Here is an 18532-nt window from a genome sequence, read left to right as displayed (position 1 = left end):
CATCTCAGCGAGTCATAAGCTACCTTCCATCCTCGTGTACACTATCCTCTGTCCTCAGCCTCCCCCCTAATTCCTGACCGCTCCCTTCTCTTTCTCCTTTTCCTCCCTCTCCAACCTCTCCACCAATCTCCCCAAACCCTCCTTCACATTCTCGACCCCTTTCCTCACTCCCTCACTAACTTCGTTCCTGTCCCCCTCGACGCTCAACGTCGTATGTGCGAAATCGATCAATTTAATCTCGAACGGGATCAAATTCTCCTCCATTGCGTTTCCTTCTTCATCCATCTCTTCCTCCTCTTCCTCCTCCTCCTCCTCCTCCTCGTTGGTTCGGTCGGAATCTTCAGCGACGGCACGTAAGAGGGAACCCTCGAGTACGTCAGGGTCTCCTTCGATGATGATCAATAAACTAGTCCCGATCATTTTCAACCTTTGTAGGTCTTTGTCGGTTCGAAGAAGGATCTCTAGTGATTTGAGACGATGTAGGAGCGTTCGAAGGATAGGGAGGAGGAGGTCGAGAGGTAGAGCAGGAGGGAAAGAGGTTGGTGCGATTGGGAGCTCGTAAGATGACGACGAAGCGAAGGGTGTCGCGGTTGAGGAAGAGGAAGAGGAAGATGATTGTTGTTCGGCGGAAGTGAGGGATGAATAGGGAGGGTAGAAGAAGCGAGAGAGACCAGAGTCGAGTTCGGAAGGTAACAAGTTTCGACCAAACGGTTTCGCAGTTGAAACGTAGCTTTGTCCTGAATGATCCCATACCTATCTCGGTGATACGCACTCGGATCAGCTCTCCTCTCTACGACGTCCTACGGACCACGAGACAGAGGAGAAAGAGAGAGAAAGGTAGAAAGCTTACTTGAAAACCTGTCAATCGCACTCCCAATTCACCACTCGTAGTCTTCTCCGCCGCCTTCTTCATCTTCTCAATCTTCTCTGGACTCGCTGTCGACTCATCATAGAGTATTTGACCGAGTTTGATATCGAGGACATTGGGTTTCCGAAATCGATGAGTCAGGTTCTCCAACACGAGCATCTATTCGCTCCCTCACGCGTCTTGTCAGCTCGTTCGTTCAGGTGGATTCGCTCTGAGGCGCACATACCTCTGAAGGAGCGTTCTGAGTAGCGACGATTCCATCATTCAACTCTTTCCCCTCACCCTCTTGTCCCGCTAATTTACCCTGTAATCTGAGAGTCCCATAGAATGCAGGACACCATTCCCTCATGAACTCTCCATTCGCGAGACTCGGCCCGATCGATTGGTAGAAATCGAGTTCGACTTGAGATGAAGGTTTGATCAATGTTGAAGAGGACAGAGGGGAAGAGAGGATCGTAGAGGGGTGCCCGCCGACTTGATGAGTGAATGAGGTGGCCATCGCGAGAGGGCGTGAGAGGTAGGGACGAAAGGAACCGAGCGGAGTAAAGTGCTCTCGTTCGGATGTCGGCGCAACCTCACACTTTCAACTTCCTGAACGACAAGACAGACGGCGGAATAGTTGCAACAGAATATACTTGAGAAATGCAAAACGATACATCCGAGTCACGAAAGAACCAAAATCACGAATTCGCCAATTTTGCTTTTTCCTCTTCCTGTTCCCTCTTCTTCCTTCTCTCCTCGGCCATCCTCTTCAACATCTCGACTTTAGTCTCATCGTTCCTCCTCTCCTTCTTCTGTACGACCATTCTCTCCCTCTCCTCCTCCTCTTCTCTTTTCCGTTTCTTCTCCATTTCAACCATTTGTCTCTCAATCTCTCGAGATTGTCGTTCCCTCATTTGTTTCCTTCTCTCCTCGGCGCTCAATCCAGGATGTAACAATCCTCCCAATCCACCATTACTCTTCTCGTCCTCCTCCTGGCGCTTCGATTGTTCCGCGGCGAGTTTTTGTCGTTCTTGAATCGTCAATGAGAACCCTCCTCCTCCTCCTCCTCCCGAGTTGGGTAATTGAGGTCCAAGTTTCTTCGGTTTCGTAACGATATTCAATCCACCAGACATTAACTGTCGTTTATCGATAATCTCGCCATCGTCATTCACTTCAATCTTCTTGCCAGTTTTCAATTCGTGTTCTTTCGCCAATTCTACCTCGGTCTTTTCCCTCTCTTGTTCTTGTTCGACTGCGGATGGTGGTGCGACGATCTTGAAGCTAGAATCGGGGTTCTGTTGTTGTTGAGTTGCGGCGACCGCAGCGGCGTGAGTTGCAGAAGTCGAATCGAGATAACTTTTGAAAAACGAAGTCATTCCTCCTTTCTTCCCAGCGTTCGCTTCTGTGGATTTGAACGAAGCAAACAATCAGCGATATATATTCATTCTGTTTGATCGGTTGTTCAAACTCACCCTCTAATCGTTTCTCCTCTTCCTCAATCTTCCTCAACTCTTCCTGTTGTTTCAAATACCCCGGAGTCACGAATTGTTCCTTATCCTTAAACTCGTCACCTTCTCGTTCCCTCTCTTTCGCAATCATCTTGTCTTCTGCTCTTAAGCGATCTTGTTTCCTCAATTCAGCAGTTTCCATCAATTTCGAAATATATTTCGGCTACAAGTTGTCTTCCTCTCATCAGTTCAACTCGCTCAAGGCGAAGTAGGAGAATAGAGGGACTGACTTTCCGATCACTAGACTCTTGTTTCACTTTATCGAGCGCTTGTTTCTCCCCCATCTTCATCGCATCGTAAACTTCATCGTACTCATACGCGCTCTTGTCCAATTCCAATTCCTGTTGCTGTTTCAATTTCTGCGCTTTACTCAATTTCGTCGTCGATACTCCTTTCGCCGTAGGAGGTGGTGGTGGTCGTGAAGCGTTGTCTTCGTCGGAATCATCGGCGGATTGAAATGCGAGAGAAGTCGAGGAGGCTTTTCCTTTCCCTTTGACGGGTTGTCGGGGTAAGGCAGCTTTGTTGAGTCCGAAAGAAAGCTTCTTGCCGGGTGGATTCATCGGAAGAGAGAGGGAGTGAGGGGAGAAAGGGAAAGAGAGATGAGAATCTCTTTCACCTCGACTATTCACTCGAAGTGACCATGACGAGCATGGAAGGACCTTTAGCACCACCTACTTCACTACTTGATCATACGCTGCGGACCGCGCCCCTCAAAGTAGTCTATTCGACAATGTCGTTCAGTGAGCTCTCTCGTCTCTTCTGCGTCTCTTCCTTCCGCAACTGACGATATATTTGATTGTTCAGCTGTATTGGGAGGAGTAGTAGGAGCCGCGACTGGAGTAGCTAGAGGAATTGAAGCGATTCCTGCATCTTTTAAAACTTCCCTCAACACTGGAGTCTTTTCGTTCACGTTCTTCAGTCAGTCCTTGCCTCATAAACCACTCCGAGCGTATTCAGAGCTCTGACTACGCCTTGACATCGCTTCAGGTATCCGAGAATACGGTTTAATCCCTCTCTTCACTCATTTCTCCCTCCTCCCATCTCCTCTCTCTCCCTCTGCCTCGCCTCCAAGTCCTCACACGCACAATTTCCTTCCCACTCTAATTTCCGGAATCATCTCCGGTACTCTATTCTCCTACTTCCAACGCTCAACGCCTCAATCCTCCGTTACAAAACACCTCAAAGGTGGATTCACTCTCGGATTAGGATGTCTCTTCGTCCAATCCCTCGTGAATGAAGGTGATCTACTCCGAATCAACTTACTACAACGCTCCGAAGAGAACCGACAACGAGAACGACATGAACTCGAGACCCCTTCTTCCTCCTCCACCGACTCGATTCTCCCTACTGCTCTTCAATCCGATTCCCCTCCTCTCCCCACAAATCGTCCATCCCTCTTATCTCCTCTCCCTCCAACAGCCCCCTCAAATTCCTCCCATTTCTCCGATCCGACTTCGCTAACTTTCTCCGAACGTTCCGATTTGATGTTCAAAAACGCATGGATCAAGACGAAACGAACGATGAGGGATTGGGCACCTTTGAAGAGGATCGAGAAGGGGGAGTTTGAGGAGAGGGTAGAGAGGGAGAGGAAGGGGAAGAGGGAGGAATTGGAAGGAGTTAGGAGGGAATTGAGGGAATTGGAAGAGGAAGTTAGGGCGAGAGACTCGAAGGCATAGTAGCTTATTTGAGAAGACACTGTAGCTTATTGCGAAAAGACGATCATGAGGTTGCTCGCTTTCACTCTCTTTGGATGGTCTCGAGGAGAAAGAGAGAGTGCGAGTGATGCTACAGAACTGCTTTTCATTTGATACTTCTTCAGATTATTTACGAACTTTCCTATAGTAAGCCTCCCTCCTTCCTTCTCCCAATATACTCCCTTTACTCTTCATCAGCGACCCCCTCTACCTCAGCCGCGTCGCCTCCAATCCCTCCATCCCCATTCTTCCCCTTCTCCTGATCCTCGATATCTGCTGCCCAAAGAGCCGCTCCCGCACACGAAGTGAAACTGAAGAAAGGTCCTACGAGGGGTACCAAGTTGAGTAGGAGAGTAGTTGCTCCAAAGCTAGTGTCGCAGAGAGAGAGTGAGAAGTCAGTTGGAGGGTACGAGAGGAAGGAGGGCAAGAGGCAGGGGAACGCACGCAGTGTAGGCTCCACGACGTTTCTCGACGAATTGTTTACGTTGCGAAGGGGAGAACTTCTTGAGTTCGAAATACCTCGAATGAGCCGCACTACATTCCAGAACGACAGAAAAGAAAATCAGCTTCAATTCCTCTCTCAGCGAGACCGCGAACAGAGAGAGAACGACTCACGGTCCAGCCTTGATACCGTTCAAAGCCAAGAACACGGCCGTTCCCACGCCGGGTACCAAATTCAACGGTAGTGTGATCAAATACCTGACCAAACCTTCACCGCTCAACTTTTTGACAGGTTTCAAGAGTTCTTTCCCGAGGGTAACGGCGCCTCCTCGACCGGAACGATTGATCGATCGACCTTGGGAGACGAGGGACGTGTGACCCCGTTGGATCAGGATCGCATCGAAGATGCGGGAGTTGAGCGCGGGAGAAACGAGGGAGCGAAGGAGGAGGGAAATGATAAAGTAGGATTCGGCGAGCACTACGGGAACCGCAATGGCGAATGCTACATGTTTGTAAGAGGACAGAACAAGGTTAGCTTGTGTGAGCGAAGGAACGAGGAGAGAGTGAGGGAAATGACGTACCGAGAGGACCAGAAAAGACTGAGAACAAAGCGACTTGAGGAAAGTAGGCGAATACAAACATGGATAACACGGTGATTGAACTGATTCCGAGGGTTCTCATCAAGAGGGGAGTGAGGGATTGTGCGAGTTTCGGATGTTGGAGAATGTAGAGAAATCCCTTCCTGTTTGCCTCATCCTGGGTTAGTACATGGAGCGTATGAGAGAGTAGAGGAGGTAGACCTACACAGGGTAGAGATAAGCGGTCGATTGAACTGCTGCAGCTCCGATTTGACCGAGTTGAACGGCATCTTCTTTCGCCGTTGCGAGTCCCTTCTGTACTTGGCGTTGAATGAGACCGGCTTTATCTTTCGAGTCGGTCGCAGATGATGACATGATGTCGAGAGTTTGAAGAGTGAGTGGAAGAAAGAGGAGAGAGGAGCAGAGTTTTGAGTTTCGAAAACTTTGAGTGCGTCATGGCGATCGACCGAAGTCTGAAGTTTTCGTGGTCATTTCCTTCACCGCTTTCGAACGCAGCGGCAGTTCGTTCGAAAGTCAAAGCGCTCTCTGCAGTTCGCAAGCGAGTCGATCCTCCTTGATTCGCAAACGGAGATCTCGTCGGTCGTCCCTCACAGAGCAGGATTGCAGACGCACGAGAAGGGAAACGAACAAGTGATACTACTTTTACGACAGACAGACACAGAGGGTACGAGAAGAAACGAAGAGAACGAGGTTTTGACTTTGAGCGAGAGAAGAATGCGGATTAGCTATCTGGTGCGCAACAACACTTTCATCAGTCATGTACTCCGTACGACGACAAGATTGGAGCTGACGCACCTGACAGAAAAACACCGGAACTCTCGACTATGCGAGAGATTTCACTCCCTCGGGGTTTTTACTTTTTCTCCATTTCCTTCTTCAACGCTTCCACCTCTCTCTCCAATTCCCTGATCCTCCCTTGCGCTTTCTCCAACTCCCTCCCTTCGTTTGAAATACCCCCGCTGCCGCCTCTCAAAGGAGACGGAGAATGATGCGCACTTCTGGTAGCTCTCGCTCCTCTTCCCCTTCCTCCCGGTCCTCCTCCTCGATCCAACTGCATCACTCCCTTCTTCACTCCCGCTGCTCCACCTTCCCCACCCGAACGATCACCGGGTTGCACAGAAGTCCAGTGCTCGAAGAACGGACGTTCAAGTTCGAAATTTGGTGAAACTGGAGCTGAACCCGATAATTGCGAAAGAGTCCCAGAAGGAGGTGAAGGGGCTAGAGTCCTCGTCGGTTCGAGTTTTGGAGCTGAAGGGACGAGTCGCTGTTGAGAGGAAGAATTCGAGGAAGAGGCAGAGAGACTTGGGGGAGATTTCGAGTGCGAGGGAAGGGGCGAATCGAGGTCGGAACGAGATGCTGGAGACGAGACGGATTCGATCGAGGAGACGCGACGAGAAGGAATTCGATTCGGGTTTGGATGAGGGAGGAGCGTCGCACGACCAGTCGGATCTGGGAACAAGTATTCTCCTTCGAGCGGGGGAGAAGGGAGAGGGAGAGCTTGCGGATTGATCGGGTTCGGATCGAATCGAAGGTAGTCGTCTTCGGCGTGGTGGAGGTATGCTTTTGGAGATGGAGGAGAAGGAGGATAATCAGTCTTCGCGAGGGGAGGAGGAGGAGCCTGAGGAGGAGGGCGAGTCGAGCTGAGTGCCGCTTTGAGGTGTGCGACAGCGGGAGAGGCGGCTCGGTGGAGAGAATCGATTGCGGGTGAAGCTGGTCGCGCTTGAGTGGTTACCACCTGAGGCCTCACTTCGGTTGGTTTCGTCGGATTCTGCTTGAGGCTCTCGTACCCTTTCAAAGTGTGAGGAAACCCTTCGGGAACGTATGATTCGAGTCCAGTGTGTCTTCCGTAGACGGGAGTAGCAGGAAGACCAGATACGAGAGCGGGATCGTCAAAAGTCGAAGGAGTTGAACGAGGCGTCGGAGTCGTTTGACAGCGAGGTGGTACCGAGATGGATCGACGAGCTACGGAGATCCGAGTCAATTTGTATATTGTTGAGCGATCGAGAAAGACTTACAAGAAGGCATAGTCGGTGGGGAGTGAGAAGGAAAGAGGAAAGCGAGAATTTCGTTCTGAAAACTCGCTCGGCACCTTGACGTTCCGGGAGCTTTTCTCATTCCGATCCGAGCGAGTCACTCCTTGTGCGAATCGACTGTTTCAAGATCCGTAGGTAGGAGCAGTTTGATTAGCACGAGCTCATCTGCAGTCCGAGTCGCTCGCGAGTCGGGCTTCTCCTCTATCGCGACTCCGTTACCGTCAAGACATTCGTGCAATTGAGGCGGATCAGTCGTTACGAGACGTCTCTCGAGCGGGTCATCGTAGCAAGTCAAAAGGGCTCCCTTTGTCTCCTTCCGAATCGTAATCGAGGATAACGATTTTGCTTGAATAACTTAGACAAGACAAATTTCGATTTGCTCTTTCTCTTCGACTTCTCTTCTCCCTCAAGTATCTGCCAGAGCGCATCCACTCCCTCTCGATTACCAGTTTCCGCCATCCCGTCTCAAACTAGACCTTTCCTCGTCCCTTCCGCCGTCCCTCCCGACATCTCTCGCGTGGTAAGCACACTTTTTCCCACTCTCTCCTCGATCGCTCCTCTCTTTCCGACGACTGATGTACTCGTTCATGAGATAGATCTCTACCCAGTTCATGCTTCACCGGCAGTTCAACTCTAGTCCTCGTAGTTCTTCTCAACTTTCTCATACGCCTTTCACCACTTTCTCGTGAACAAACCTCCCCCCTCTACTACTCCCAATATGGCTAGCGTACAAACCGTCAACGTCCGTCGTGATGTTACCGATCGATTCTACCGTTACAAGATGCCAGTCTTGTTGACAAAGATTGAGGGAAAAGGAAACGGAATCAAGACTGGTAAATCCCAACTCTCTCTTCTCTGCCTAGCCTGGCTGAGTGAGAGCTGACCTTGATTGGATCGTTGCTAGTCTTCCCCAACATGGCCGATGTCGCAAGGGCTTTGAACCGTCCCTCTTCTTGTAAGTTTTCGTTTCCCTCGACTTGCCGATTCGACGATCGAACGGGCAAGCTAACTCGATTGCCTACCCTGTAGACCCGACCAAGTTCTTCGGATGCGAACTCGGAGCTCAAGCTACCTTCAACGACGAAACTGAGCGATACATCGTCAACGGAGCTCACGATCAAAACCGTATGCGCGACCTCCTCGACGTCTTCATCAACAAGTTCGTCCTCTGTCAATCGTGCAAGAACCCGGAAACCGAGTTGCAAATCACGAAGAACGACTACATTCTCGCCGATTGCAAAGCGTGTGGACATCAAGGCGATATCGACATGAGACACAAACTCACGACCTTCATCCTCAAGAACCCTCCTAAGAAGGCTTCGAAGAAGAGCAAGAAGCGTGCAGTAGCTGGAGCAGATGCGATCGAGGGACAACCGGGTCAGGTCGAAGATGAGGAAGGAGGAAGTGATGACGAGTTGACTAAGAAGATTGAAGCGGGAGCAGCCGAGATCATGACGGAGGAGGAAGCGGCGAGGTTGATCGCGCAGAGGGAAAACGATGAGGATTGGTCGGTCGATACCTCGAAAGAAGCAGTTGCGGCTCGAATCTCAAAACTCGACGCGAAACTTCAATCTTCCCTTCTCCTCGGTGACGACGACGATGACGAAGGAGGAGAAACGACCTACGATGTGTTTGGACAATGGGTCAGGGAGAACAAGGGATCTGTTACGGATGTCGAGATTTACAAGAAGGCGGAGGAGGACGGTATCGAGAAGAAGTACAAGACTTTGATCCCCCTCTTCCAAGCTCTCTTCGAAGATGTCAAGATCGTCGACGAGCTCGAATCTCACCTCGCCCTCTTTGCGAAATTGACGACTTCGGAGAAACATCAAAAAGCTCTCCTCGGTGGTCTCGAACGTCTCCTCGGTGAAACCTCTCCCGATCAAATCCCGACTCTTCCCAAGATTCTCATGGAACTCTACCAAGCCGACATCCTCGAGGAAGAACTTCTTCAATCGTGGGGAACTCATGTCAGCAAAAAGTGAGTTTTTCGTCTCTCTCTTTCGACGAGTTCGATGAGGATCTTTGCCTGATAGAACTTCGTGATTGTCCGTAGGTACACGAGCAAGGAAAATTCGAAGAAGGTCCGCAAGGCCGCCGAACCTTTCCTCACTTGGCTCTCGACTGCTGATTCCGACGAGGAGGATTCGGACGAAGAATAGTTACGGTTTTCATTTTCGATATTCTCTTGTCTGTTTGTGCAATGTTTGCAAATCTCCGCTCCCCTTCTTCAGTCTCTGTTACCGAGACTGTTCGTGTTGCGAGATTTCGCTTGCGAAGCGGTCTGGTGCGCGAGGCCCGAGTTAGTCGAGCCGAGCTTCAACGCTCAATTTCGCCTCTCCACCTCTTCTCCTGCAGTTACTCTCACTTCGAACTCCATAATGGGACGCTCTCTGTCGGAATCTTGCCTCAGACGAGAGAGCACAAAATCCTCGCACAGCGGTTCTGCCGTGTTTGTTGTCTCTCGCTTGCTCCTCACCGCTCTTTTTTGCCTCTATGAACCTTCATAGACGTCTCTGCTGGTAGGAGCTACGTGACTGTCGACGTCGCCTTTCGGTTACGAATGACTTTGCACGAGCGACAGTGCAACTCGGTGCCTTCTTTCCTCTCCTCTTGATGTCTTCTCGAGCCAGTGGCTGCTCCTCGACGGCTATCTCAATCTTGACAGTCTGTAAGGCCCGCTCTGCGTCTTGTCCCCTGTCTCATTGTACCCTCGATGCCGTTTGGACGATTTTCACGACCGCTTGGACCTCGCTTCGTTTGCTTATTAGTCTACATGCTTAGTTGTTTCTATCGTACTCTAGCAGGCTCTTGCTAAAACGCTGGTGTCTGTCGCTCCTCATCTGGGACGAAAGCAAAGAAACCACCGAGCATGAGCTTGAAGCGTTCTTAGGCGTTGGAACTTCGAGCCCGGGCATTCCCAGGTTGAGGATCCGAATCGCTCGCGATAACCGGACCCGGAGATACCAAAGGCGGCGGAGAGAATGTATCGTACATGTGATTGAAGGAACGAAGGAGTTGAACAGAACAGTAAAGCGGAAATTCTGGAGTTTTCGCCTTTGTGAAACTGCTCGGTCCAACACTGGCGGCTCCCTTCTGACCTTGGGACATCGGAATGATCCTTCTGCCTACTGTACTCTCTTCTCCTGTCAGAAGGAGGTAGAAAGAGGGTGGTACCGAGGTGGAATTTATCAGATCTTGTACTCTGGAGAGGGAGAAAGGGGATGAGTTCCGCCGATTCTACCTCGGGAATCACCAAATTCGCCTCGACTGAATGTATGCTGTGAACTAGGGTGTCTTCTCGCTCCGCCTAGTGTTTCGTCGAGAGTTTCGGAGGGGAAGGATGGGGTGAATTTTGGGATTTGTTCGTTCAGTCATACGGTATATATATTGTAAACTGACCTCGCTGTCATCAACGAGTACTCAGTACAGTCTGGCTGGCGCAATGGCAGCGCGTCAGACTTCTACTACAACATCTGATGTTGAGTAAATCTGAAAGTTGCGGGTTCGAGTCCCGCGTCGGACTTATCCTTTTACACTCCATTCATTTTTACTCCATCCCACCATCCCTGAACGAGTTCCAGACAATTTTGAGGTTTCGTAAGGGTGGAAATTTTCAATTTTTCTCACTCTACTTCCCCCCGGTACATGCAGGAGAACTAGGGCTTTGCGATAGACTACATGTACCTCAGAACTGCCCAAAAGAGTTGAGCGAGAGAGAGTCGATCAACTCTAGTGTAATTTTCTCGCTCTCTCTCAATTTTTACTATTTCAGATCATTTCAACCCAACTTTTTAATCATTCACCTAGCTCACACCAACAGGACCAGCTGTTGACAATATGATGAGCCTTGTAAGTGTCTCTCATGGACTTTGTCTTCCAGCGTCAAAAGAGAGGAGAATTGACAATTTTGCTTTGGCTCTTGTTTTCTTCTGTGTACACGGCTGAACCAACCGGAGAGTGTGTAGTCTGATTGCAGCCATCAATTGAAGAGTTCAAGAGGGTGATGTAGATTACAGGACAGAGAGACAAGGTGGAGATTCAGTTGAAGTAATCTCGCAACTGGGTCAATGCTCAAAAATCACTCCCTCACTTTCCTGCGCTTCTCTCCCTCAATTTCCACTCGACACCAATGGTTCTTATGTCCTCTTCAACAAGACAATATCGTGATTGAGCCTGTGGCTATTGTGAACGACGCGCGCTCCATTCGGACGTGTATCTCTCGACTCTTCAGAAAATCATCAAAAGCGAAAGCTGTCTAGCACTTTCTTCTCACTTCTTTGCTCTTCTCGCGATGTCAATGTTCAGCTGATATAGTCGAGTATCCTCTGAGCTTCAGAGGATCTGCAGAGTACAATGAGGGACAACTTTCCCACTCCGCATATTCCCATTCGTTCTCGCCCTCGCTTGTCGCTCCTCTCCTCTTCAACACCAGGCCTCTGTGCTGGAGGGATTTGTTCTAGCGGCTCTCTGACAGCTCAGTGAGAGAGGCGCATAGTTGGTTGGAATTCAAGGGAATAGTCTCGCAACTTGCGCCCTCTACCCCCTTGAACCTCACCCCCCCCCCCCCTGCCACACCTGGCTCTTCCTTTGGGTCTTGCTTTGTCCCTCTCACATCCAAAGCCTGCTTGTGATGGTGCTCTGACAAGGAAACAACACCAAACTCAGTCCTCCTCGGGTCTTTCTCGGAGTCAAGCAAGGAACCAAATTCACAAATCCTACCCTCATTGTCGAACTGCTCTCACTCCTACCTACGCTGCCGAATTCTGTTGTATTTGGTGGCTTCCATCTGTTTGCCCGCTTCCAGCAAAAAATGTCACATTGAATCTGCATTCAGGACAAAAAGAATTGAGGACAGAGGGGTTCGAACCCTCGCCATTTCTGACTACGGATCACGCCTCTTCAGAAGAAGTAGGTGTCCTAAACGTAGCGCCTTAGACCACTCGGCCATATCCCCAGTTGCGATGTCAACTTTAACCGGTAAAACAAATATATACAGTTTGGAAAGAGCGGGATCGTGAGGAGCTCCTTCCTTCTTGTGCCTCGAGCCTGCAAGGGAGCACAGTACTGCCTGCCTCGTCTGCCATCCCAGATGAGCGGAGCGGAGCGGAATTTGAAGAGATCAATTCCAAAACTAGGCGTTTCCATATCTTTCCAGTCACGCTCGCTCTCTTTACATCTCTCACACTCTTCCAAGGCCTGGGAAGCTCTCCGGTGTCACTCGTGCACCTCGCATATGATTTGGACGCCATCTGAGATTGAACAGAACCTTGAAGGAAGTCCTTTCACTCTCACAACTACGGAAGATTCATTGACCTAACTGTTCAATGCAAGGCCAAGAGAGATAACAGCCATCGTATTTGTGCAAGAGACCTGCCTGAGTGCAAAGTTGTAAGCGTCAGTTTCGAGCTGAAGAGGGAGGAAAGTGTTGAAACGTTGAAGAATTTACTCACCTTACAAGCAGCTTCGGGTCTCTGGAAAGCGGTGACTGCTTTGACGTCCATAGAGAAGGATATGCTGTTACAAGTGAGCTGAGGCAGAGGAAAGGCGACAGAAGAGTAGTTATTAACGAACCGTCAACAGAAGTTTGCGAAATTGAGGAGAGCTTGCGCTTCTGGACCGGAGTTGAGTTGAGGCCAATCATGAATAGCTTGTACTGTCGAGTCAACCATGGAGACTCAGTGTTGAACAATAACGAAACCGGGCTACTCGACAGAATCTGAGTGAAACGAGCATTTCTCAGCTTTGGCGAGAAGTTGCGCTTCTCGCATTTTTGTGAGAACTTGACGTACGTGATCTTCGGGTTCTTCGAGAGTCTCGGAGTAGATAGGGATATCGGCGAGATAGGCGATGACAAATTGACTGAGGAAAGGACGCAAAGTGTCGTAACGAGAGTTTGGAATGATGCGGGAGCGTACGTAAGATTGCGACAGCTGGTTGAAGCCACTCCTCGGATTCGTCTTACTATAGCCTGCGAGGATAGCCTGCGAGGAACTCGAGCTCATTAGCCGCGAGCGGATAGATTCGAAAATCGAAATTCCTTTACCAAGTCTGCTACCGACGGAGTGATGAATTTCAAACAAAGAAGCCGGAAGAGTGTCGGAAGCCTTCCCCGAGAAGACGTTGAGAGAGTCGTGTTAGGCAGTAGGGACAACTTTGCAAAGCTTTTCGGGTTCGGTAGGTGAGATCGTCGTAGGGTTAAAATGCTCTGGAGTCGAGATTGGATCGTGGAGACGAGCAACAGCGAGACGTAGTCGATGAGGCAAGTTTGAGAGCGGGGAAGTGTGAAGCTGCGCCGCTTGTCGAACGCGCGGCAAAATTGATGATTAAGATACGAGGGGGATCCTTCTTTTGAGAGCAGTCAGACGTTGGATGTGAAGTTGACGAGAGCGATTTGAGTGAGCTCAGATTGATCGCAAGCGATGAAGTCGATCCGACTTGACGAGAGTGGATCGGGCGAGTATTCCAAGCGGACGCGATGTGACGAGGATCGGTCAAAGACGGTGAGGACTCGCAAGTCGGACGAGACGAGGAGCGTAACGATTCGGTTACGGAGACGTTAGAGAATTCGAAAGGTGATTCTGCGCCTGTAATCTACATCACCCTCTTGAACTCTTCAATTGATGGCTGCAATCAGACTACACACTCTCCGGTTGGTTCAGCCGTGTACACAGAAGAAAACAAGAGCCAAAGCAAAATTGTCAATTCTCCTCTCTTTTGACGCTGGAAGACAAAGTCCATGAGAGGCACTTACAAGGCTCATCATATTGTCAACAGCTGGTCCTGTTGGTGTGAGCTAGGTGAATGATCAAAAAGTTGGGTTGAAATGATCTGAAATAGTAAAAATTGAGAGAGAGAGAAAATTACACTAGAGTTGATCGACTCTCTCTCGCTCAACTCTTTTGGGCAGTTCTGAGGTACATGTAGTCTATCGCAAAGCCCTAGTTCTCCTGCATGTACCGGGGGGAAGTAGAGTGAGAAAAATTGAAAATTTCCACCCTTACGAAACCTCAAAATTGTCTGGAACTCGTTCAGGGATGGTGGGATGGAGTAAAAATGAATGGAGTGTAAAAGGATAAGTCCGACGCGGGACTCGAACCCGCAACTTTCAGATTTACTCAACATCAGATGTTGTAGTAGAAGTCTGACGCGCTGCCATTGCAAAAAAGCAGAAGTACCCCTCGTTGAGGTGATTGACTGAGCTTCCTGTGTAGTATGTGCTTGACTGTGCAACAGATGTGCTTGCCTCACTGTGAAGAAGCTGTTGCTGCCAAGGACGAAGGGAGAGAGAAAGAAAACATAAACAGTTTTCGTAGCCAAAAAATGGGGTTCTTAGGATAGAAAAATGGGGTACTTATGCTGAGTTGATACAAACAGAGGGTGGGAGCAAAGAGGGAGTGGAAGAAGACCAACAGGAGTGAAGGAAAGCGGGTAAAGGTAAAAGGACATGAGAAAAATAGATCAAGGAATGAGAACAGACCACAATCTATTCACACCTCCGAGTTCTCTTCTTGCTCTTCTACCTTTCACTGATCCACACCCAACTGGAGCATGTGATACAAAGGCTGGAGAGCTTCCAAGGTTGAAAATACCAAACAAGGTCAACCTAGCCTTGGAATTCCAACCTAGCCTCAAGAAGCCTAGTATTGACCTATTTATCTTGTAAGGTGTGTCGAGACGTCCAACAAAACCGTGTCATATTGTGATTTAGCTTCACCTCTCACAACAACACGGTTTTATAGTGTAGTGGTCATCACTTTCGGTTTTGATCGGTCTCTTCCGAGTCGAGAATTCTCCGGACGACCCCGGTTCGAACCCGGGTAAGACCTATTCCGAAAGGTGTCCTTTTTGTCTCTCCTGCCACCGAAATGAGCGATGCAGAGTTAACGCGAATCGGTCGAAAATTTCACTTTTTTACGTTATTCTCACCTCGTCGAGCGCTCTCGCACGATCTTCGCTTGTTGCTCAAGTGTCAAGCGCGGGAACCGAATGAGAGGGCCTGCACCACAAGCTGCGCCAAAGAACGAAAGAGGAGAACGACCGTCGCGAGGGTTCCGAGCTTAAACTCTTCTCGCTCGAGAAGCTGAGAAGCATGCTCGCCCCAGTGCCATCTTTTGGCGCTGCACCACCTATGTGCATCTGTGCAACATCCCCGCGCAAACGGAGCTGCTTTGCTGCACAAAGCGAGGGGAAAAAAATGCTTGACTTTGTCTCGAAGACGGGTCAACTCCACTGCTTCGCTCTCCCTTCCTCCAGATAACAAGGGCGTAGAATACATAGCTCACTTGCACGCTATTCTGTTCGCGCTCGTGACCTGAGTTCCTCTTTCTCAACCGAGATGTCCTCTTTTCTCCTCCAAGCTACGGATGTTTTCGCTCCTAACGCTGATGGTTGCAGCTCTTTAGTCGCAAGTGGACATCAGCAGTTTGCGCGCACTAGCTTGTCACCCGTCAGCTAGAGCGTGAAAACTTGAGACTTTGCGGGATCCGACCAAGACGTGCAAAAGTCTGATGAAGGAAATGGGAGGAATTGCATTGGGAAGAAGGGAAACGGCATGAGAAAGAAAACAAGGGACGTAGCATATTGTAGATCTTGAAAGGTGTGAAGGAGGAGGAGAAGAAGGAGACGGTGCGAACGAGCAGAGGAAGAGAGAGAAAAGGTGTGTCGATCAAGCTGTGCCGTTTCTGCATGACGGTCTCATTTTCAAGCGGTGTTCGGATCTTCAAGCGAGGTGCTATCGGGACACATCGAGTCCACCTCGTCAGTTCCATCCTTGAAGCGAAGGAGGGAAAATCAGGACGTACTGATTCGATTTCTTCTTAGGTCGGGCTAAGGCTGCGGCATCCGCTGCTCAACGACACGTCAGCCTGAGCGGTAGCGTTGTGCCATTTGAACGACCGAAGAGCAGAGCAGCTGAGGAGCGGTCGATCTCTTTCGGCGGTAAGCTGTCGAACGCGGGTCATGCCGCAGAGCGAGGGGAGTGCCGTTGTCTCATCAGTAGAGCCGAGCGAGTGCAAGACGTGGAAGCGGGTGAACGGTACGGAAGTAAAAGCGAGCCGAAAGAATTCCTCTCTTCTCCGACACACGACTTCAACTTCTGACGTCTCCTCTCTCGATATGGAGAGCTCTATAGCTCCTCCAATAGCCGACAGTTCCAGCGAGTCGGAACGGATAGCGGGAGAAAGAGGAAGAAAGGAACAAGATCAACAGAATGAGGTCAACACCACGGCAGATTTAGTAGCAGGTTGGCTTGGTGGTGCAGGTAAGCTCTCAATTCCTCTACATGGGGCTAAAGAGCGCTCGCACACGCTAGGGAAGAGCAGAGGGAACGGAAAGCAGCAGATCAGACGAGTTGTTCGGCCATTGCATGGCTCGTTCTGCTGGGAAAGGGATAGGGAGCTATGGAGAGCTGTATTAGATCCAACGGGCGAGATGAGGAGGTAGCCGTGCAGGGACTGACATTTCGCTCGTGCGTTTCGCAACCACAATTTCCTCGTTTGCAGTCGGAGTGATAGCAGGCAACCCATTCGAAGTCTTGAAAGTACGGTTACAAACGGCGCAAACCCACACGACTCCTTCTGCACCCGGTTCTTCTTCCTCGACGTTTCCGAATTCCCCTCGGGTCGGCAAATCCTCAACTTCTCCGATCATGCTCACACCGCCTCCTTCCGCGAACAAACAAGCGACAGTGACGAGTCCGAATAATCTAGACAAGACGATAATGAGAACGACCGCTTCTTCCCTCCAAATTCCCGCAACTTCGAATTCGCAACCCTCGACTTCCTCAACGCCTAACTCCTCGTCCTCTCTTTCCTCCGGCACCTCGCAACAACAACAACGGAGAGAGAAACCTTCGATCATGTCGCTGTATCGGTCAGAAGGGATCAGGTTCTTCTTCGCTGGAGCAGCGGGACCGATTCTCGGTTTAGCGTTTATCGATTCTGCTTTCTTTGGATTGTATGGCAGAGTCATGTGAGTTCCGAGCTCTTCTACGTTTGCGGCTGAATGTATTCTGACCTGACGTCGAAAACGACCTGAGAATTCACAGGCAAAAGTTTGGACAAGATAGACAAGATCCGAATGCTTTACATCGAGTATTTCTCGCGGGAGCGACAGCTGGAGCTGCTTGTGCGCTACTAGAGACACCAGTAAGCAGAGCTTGCCTTTCCTACCTTTCCTTACGCTAGAACTGACCCCGTTTTGGTCTCGCTTTCCTGAATTCCAGATCGAAGTAGTCAAAACTCGCGCGCAGGTTGAATCTTCCGCATCTTCGCCGGGTGGTAAACTGGGATCTTTCCGAATCGCATCCATGATCGCAAAGAAAGAAGGCCTGAGAGGGTTCTACGTCGGAGGATTGATGACGAGTATTCACGATGGTGTCAGCTCCGGGATCTTCTTCGCAACGTGTGAGTCTTCAATCACTCTGTTCGCACGACAATGAAGCAGGAGACTGATCCATGCGTTGACCGACGCGTAGATTTCGTGTTTCGACGGTTACTGAGGGGTGAACATCCGTTTCATCAAGGAGGAGTATCGACAATACCGCCGACCGGCTCTTCCTCAATAAGTGATTCACCAGCACCGACCTCGACAAGTCCCGGCATGGGCAAAGGAGAAGTCGCACGGATCTTGCTCGCTGGAGGTCTTGCTGGAGCTCTCTCAGCGCTGATACCCTATCCGTGAGCGACTTACTCATTGAGTCAGTTGGATCTTGTTTGCTGATTCGCTCGTCGTGTCCTCAGTTTTGATATCGTCAAAACTCGATTACAAACCGCAAACTTTGAATCGAAAGCTCGACCATCCTTCTCTTCTCCCGCTTCAAACGTCCCGTCCTTCACCTCCACCGTCTCCACTTCCACCGCTCAGAAACGTCTCTCTATCCCCTCCGTCTTTTCTCAAATCTATCGCGATTCGATCCAATCCCATCGCTACCGATACCGCTCGACCGTTCCTTACTCGATTTTTTCAAGTTTGTTCCCGCCGCAAGCAGGTGGAGGCGATGGGAAGAACCTCGTAGACGGAAGACCGGGACCGAACCCGAAGGCAGAGAAATGGACGATGAGAGTGCTGGGATTGAGAGGGTTTGGAGTTGGGTTGAGACCGACCGTCGTGAGTAGTTTCGTGGGTAGTGCGGCTACAATCAGTGAGTCTTTCTCTCTTCGATCTCTGTGTTGTGCGCGCTTTGTGATCGGCAGATCTGACACCCTTCTGTCTTCCCTTCTAGCTACGGTTGAAGTTGCGCTTCATCTTATGGGAGTCAACGGAGGTGGAGGAGTCGGCTAGGCTAAGGCTATCCAATTGGAAAGCCGGATCGTTCGCCAATAGACACGAGGAGGAAAGGAAGAAGCAAAACTCTCGCATCATTTTTTCGTCGTTTTTTTCATTCTCTCTTATTATTCTTTCCCCC

The 18532-nt window shown here is 50.0% G+C and overlaps 7 protein-coding genes across 7 annotated transcripts; 3 read left to right on the top strand and 4 right to left on the bottom strand.

Annotated features, from left to right (window-relative positions):
* Positions 1-66: 66 nt before the first annotated feature.
* ARG82 (inositol polyphosphate multikinase) lies at positions 67-1367 on the bottom strand (the record flags this gene model as incomplete). Its single annotated transcript, XM_076629912.1, has 3 exons — positions 67-753; positions 851-1027; positions 1095-1367. 3 exons carry the CDS (start codon positions 1365-1367, stop codon positions 67-69), a joined length of 1137 nt encoding a protein of 378 aa, XP_076490077.1.
* A 181-nt stretch (positions 1368-1548) lies between these two features.
* JCM6883_000903 (nuclear speckle splicing regulatory family 1 protein) lies at positions 1549-2918 on the bottom strand (the record flags this gene model as incomplete). Its single annotated transcript, XM_076629911.1, has 3 exons — positions 1549-2252; positions 2323-2521; positions 2589-2918. The coding sequence occupies 3 exons, from the start codon at positions 2916-2918 to the stop codon at positions 1549-1551; spliced, it is 1233 nt and encodes a 410-aa protein (XP_076490076.1).
* Positions 2919-2998: 80 nt separating this feature from the next.
* On the top strand, positions 2999-4034 carry JCM6883_000902 (uncharacterized protein; the record flags this gene model as incomplete). Its single annotated transcript, XM_076629910.1, has 3 exons — positions 2999-3098; positions 3163-3276; positions 3346-4034. 3 exons carry the CDS (start codon positions 2999-3001, stop codon positions 4032-4034), a joined length of 903 nt encoding a protein of 300 aa, XP_076490075.1.
* A 202-nt stretch (positions 4035-4236) lies between these two features.
* Positions 4237-5446, bottom strand: RRT8 (Rrt8p; the record flags this gene model as incomplete). The annotated part of the gene is made up of 5 exons (XM_076629909.1): positions 4237-4420; positions 4497-4586; positions 4668-4995; positions 5075-5235; positions 5298-5446. 5 exons carry the CDS (start codon positions 5444-5446, stop codon positions 4237-4239), a joined length of 912 nt encoding a protein of 303 aa, XP_076490074.1.
* A 499-nt stretch (positions 5447-5945) lies between these two features.
* On the bottom strand, positions 5946-7117 carry JCM6883_000900 (uncharacterized protein; the record flags this gene model as incomplete). Its single annotated transcript, XM_076629908.1, has 2 exons — positions 5946-7054; positions 7108-7117. The coding sequence occupies 2 exons, from the start codon at positions 7115-7117 to the stop codon at positions 5946-5948; spliced, it is 1119 nt and encodes a 372-aa protein (XP_076490073.1).
* A 726-nt stretch (positions 7118-7843) lies between these two features.
* TIF5 (translation initiation factor eIF5) lies at positions 7844-9287 on the top strand (the record flags this gene model as incomplete). Its single annotated transcript, XM_076629907.1, has 4 exons — positions 7844-7958; positions 8030-8080; positions 8155-9106; positions 9182-9287. The coding sequence occupies 4 exons, from the start codon at positions 7844-7846 to the stop codon at positions 9285-9287; spliced, it is 1224 nt and encodes a 407-aa protein (XP_076490072.1).
* Positions 9288-16242: 6955 nt separating this feature from the next.
* On the top strand, positions 16243-18408 carry JCM6883_000898 (uncharacterized protein; the record flags this gene model as incomplete). Its single annotated transcript, XM_076629906.1, has 7 exons — positions 16243-16387; positions 16629-17097; positions 17174-17273; positions 17351-17531; positions 17603-17804; positions 17868-18268; positions 18350-18408. The coding sequence occupies 7 exons, from the start codon at positions 16243-16245 to the stop codon at positions 18406-18408; spliced, it is 1557 nt and encodes a 518-aa protein (XP_076490071.1).
* Between the last annotated feature and the right edge of the window lie 124 nt (positions 18409-18532).

Source organism: Sporobolomyces salmoneus (assembly GCF_050403485.1).
Source record: "Sporobolomyces salmoneus JCM6883 DNA, S_salmoneus_JCM6883_v1_ctg7, whole genome shotgun sequence".
NCBI lineage: Eukaryota > Fungi > Basidiomycota > Microbotryomycetes > Sporidiobolales > Sporidiobolaceae > Sporobolomyces > Sporobolomyces salmoneus.
The sequence above is the reverse complement of the archived record's forward strand: the minus strand, read 5'-3'. Positions and strand labels throughout refer to the sequence as shown.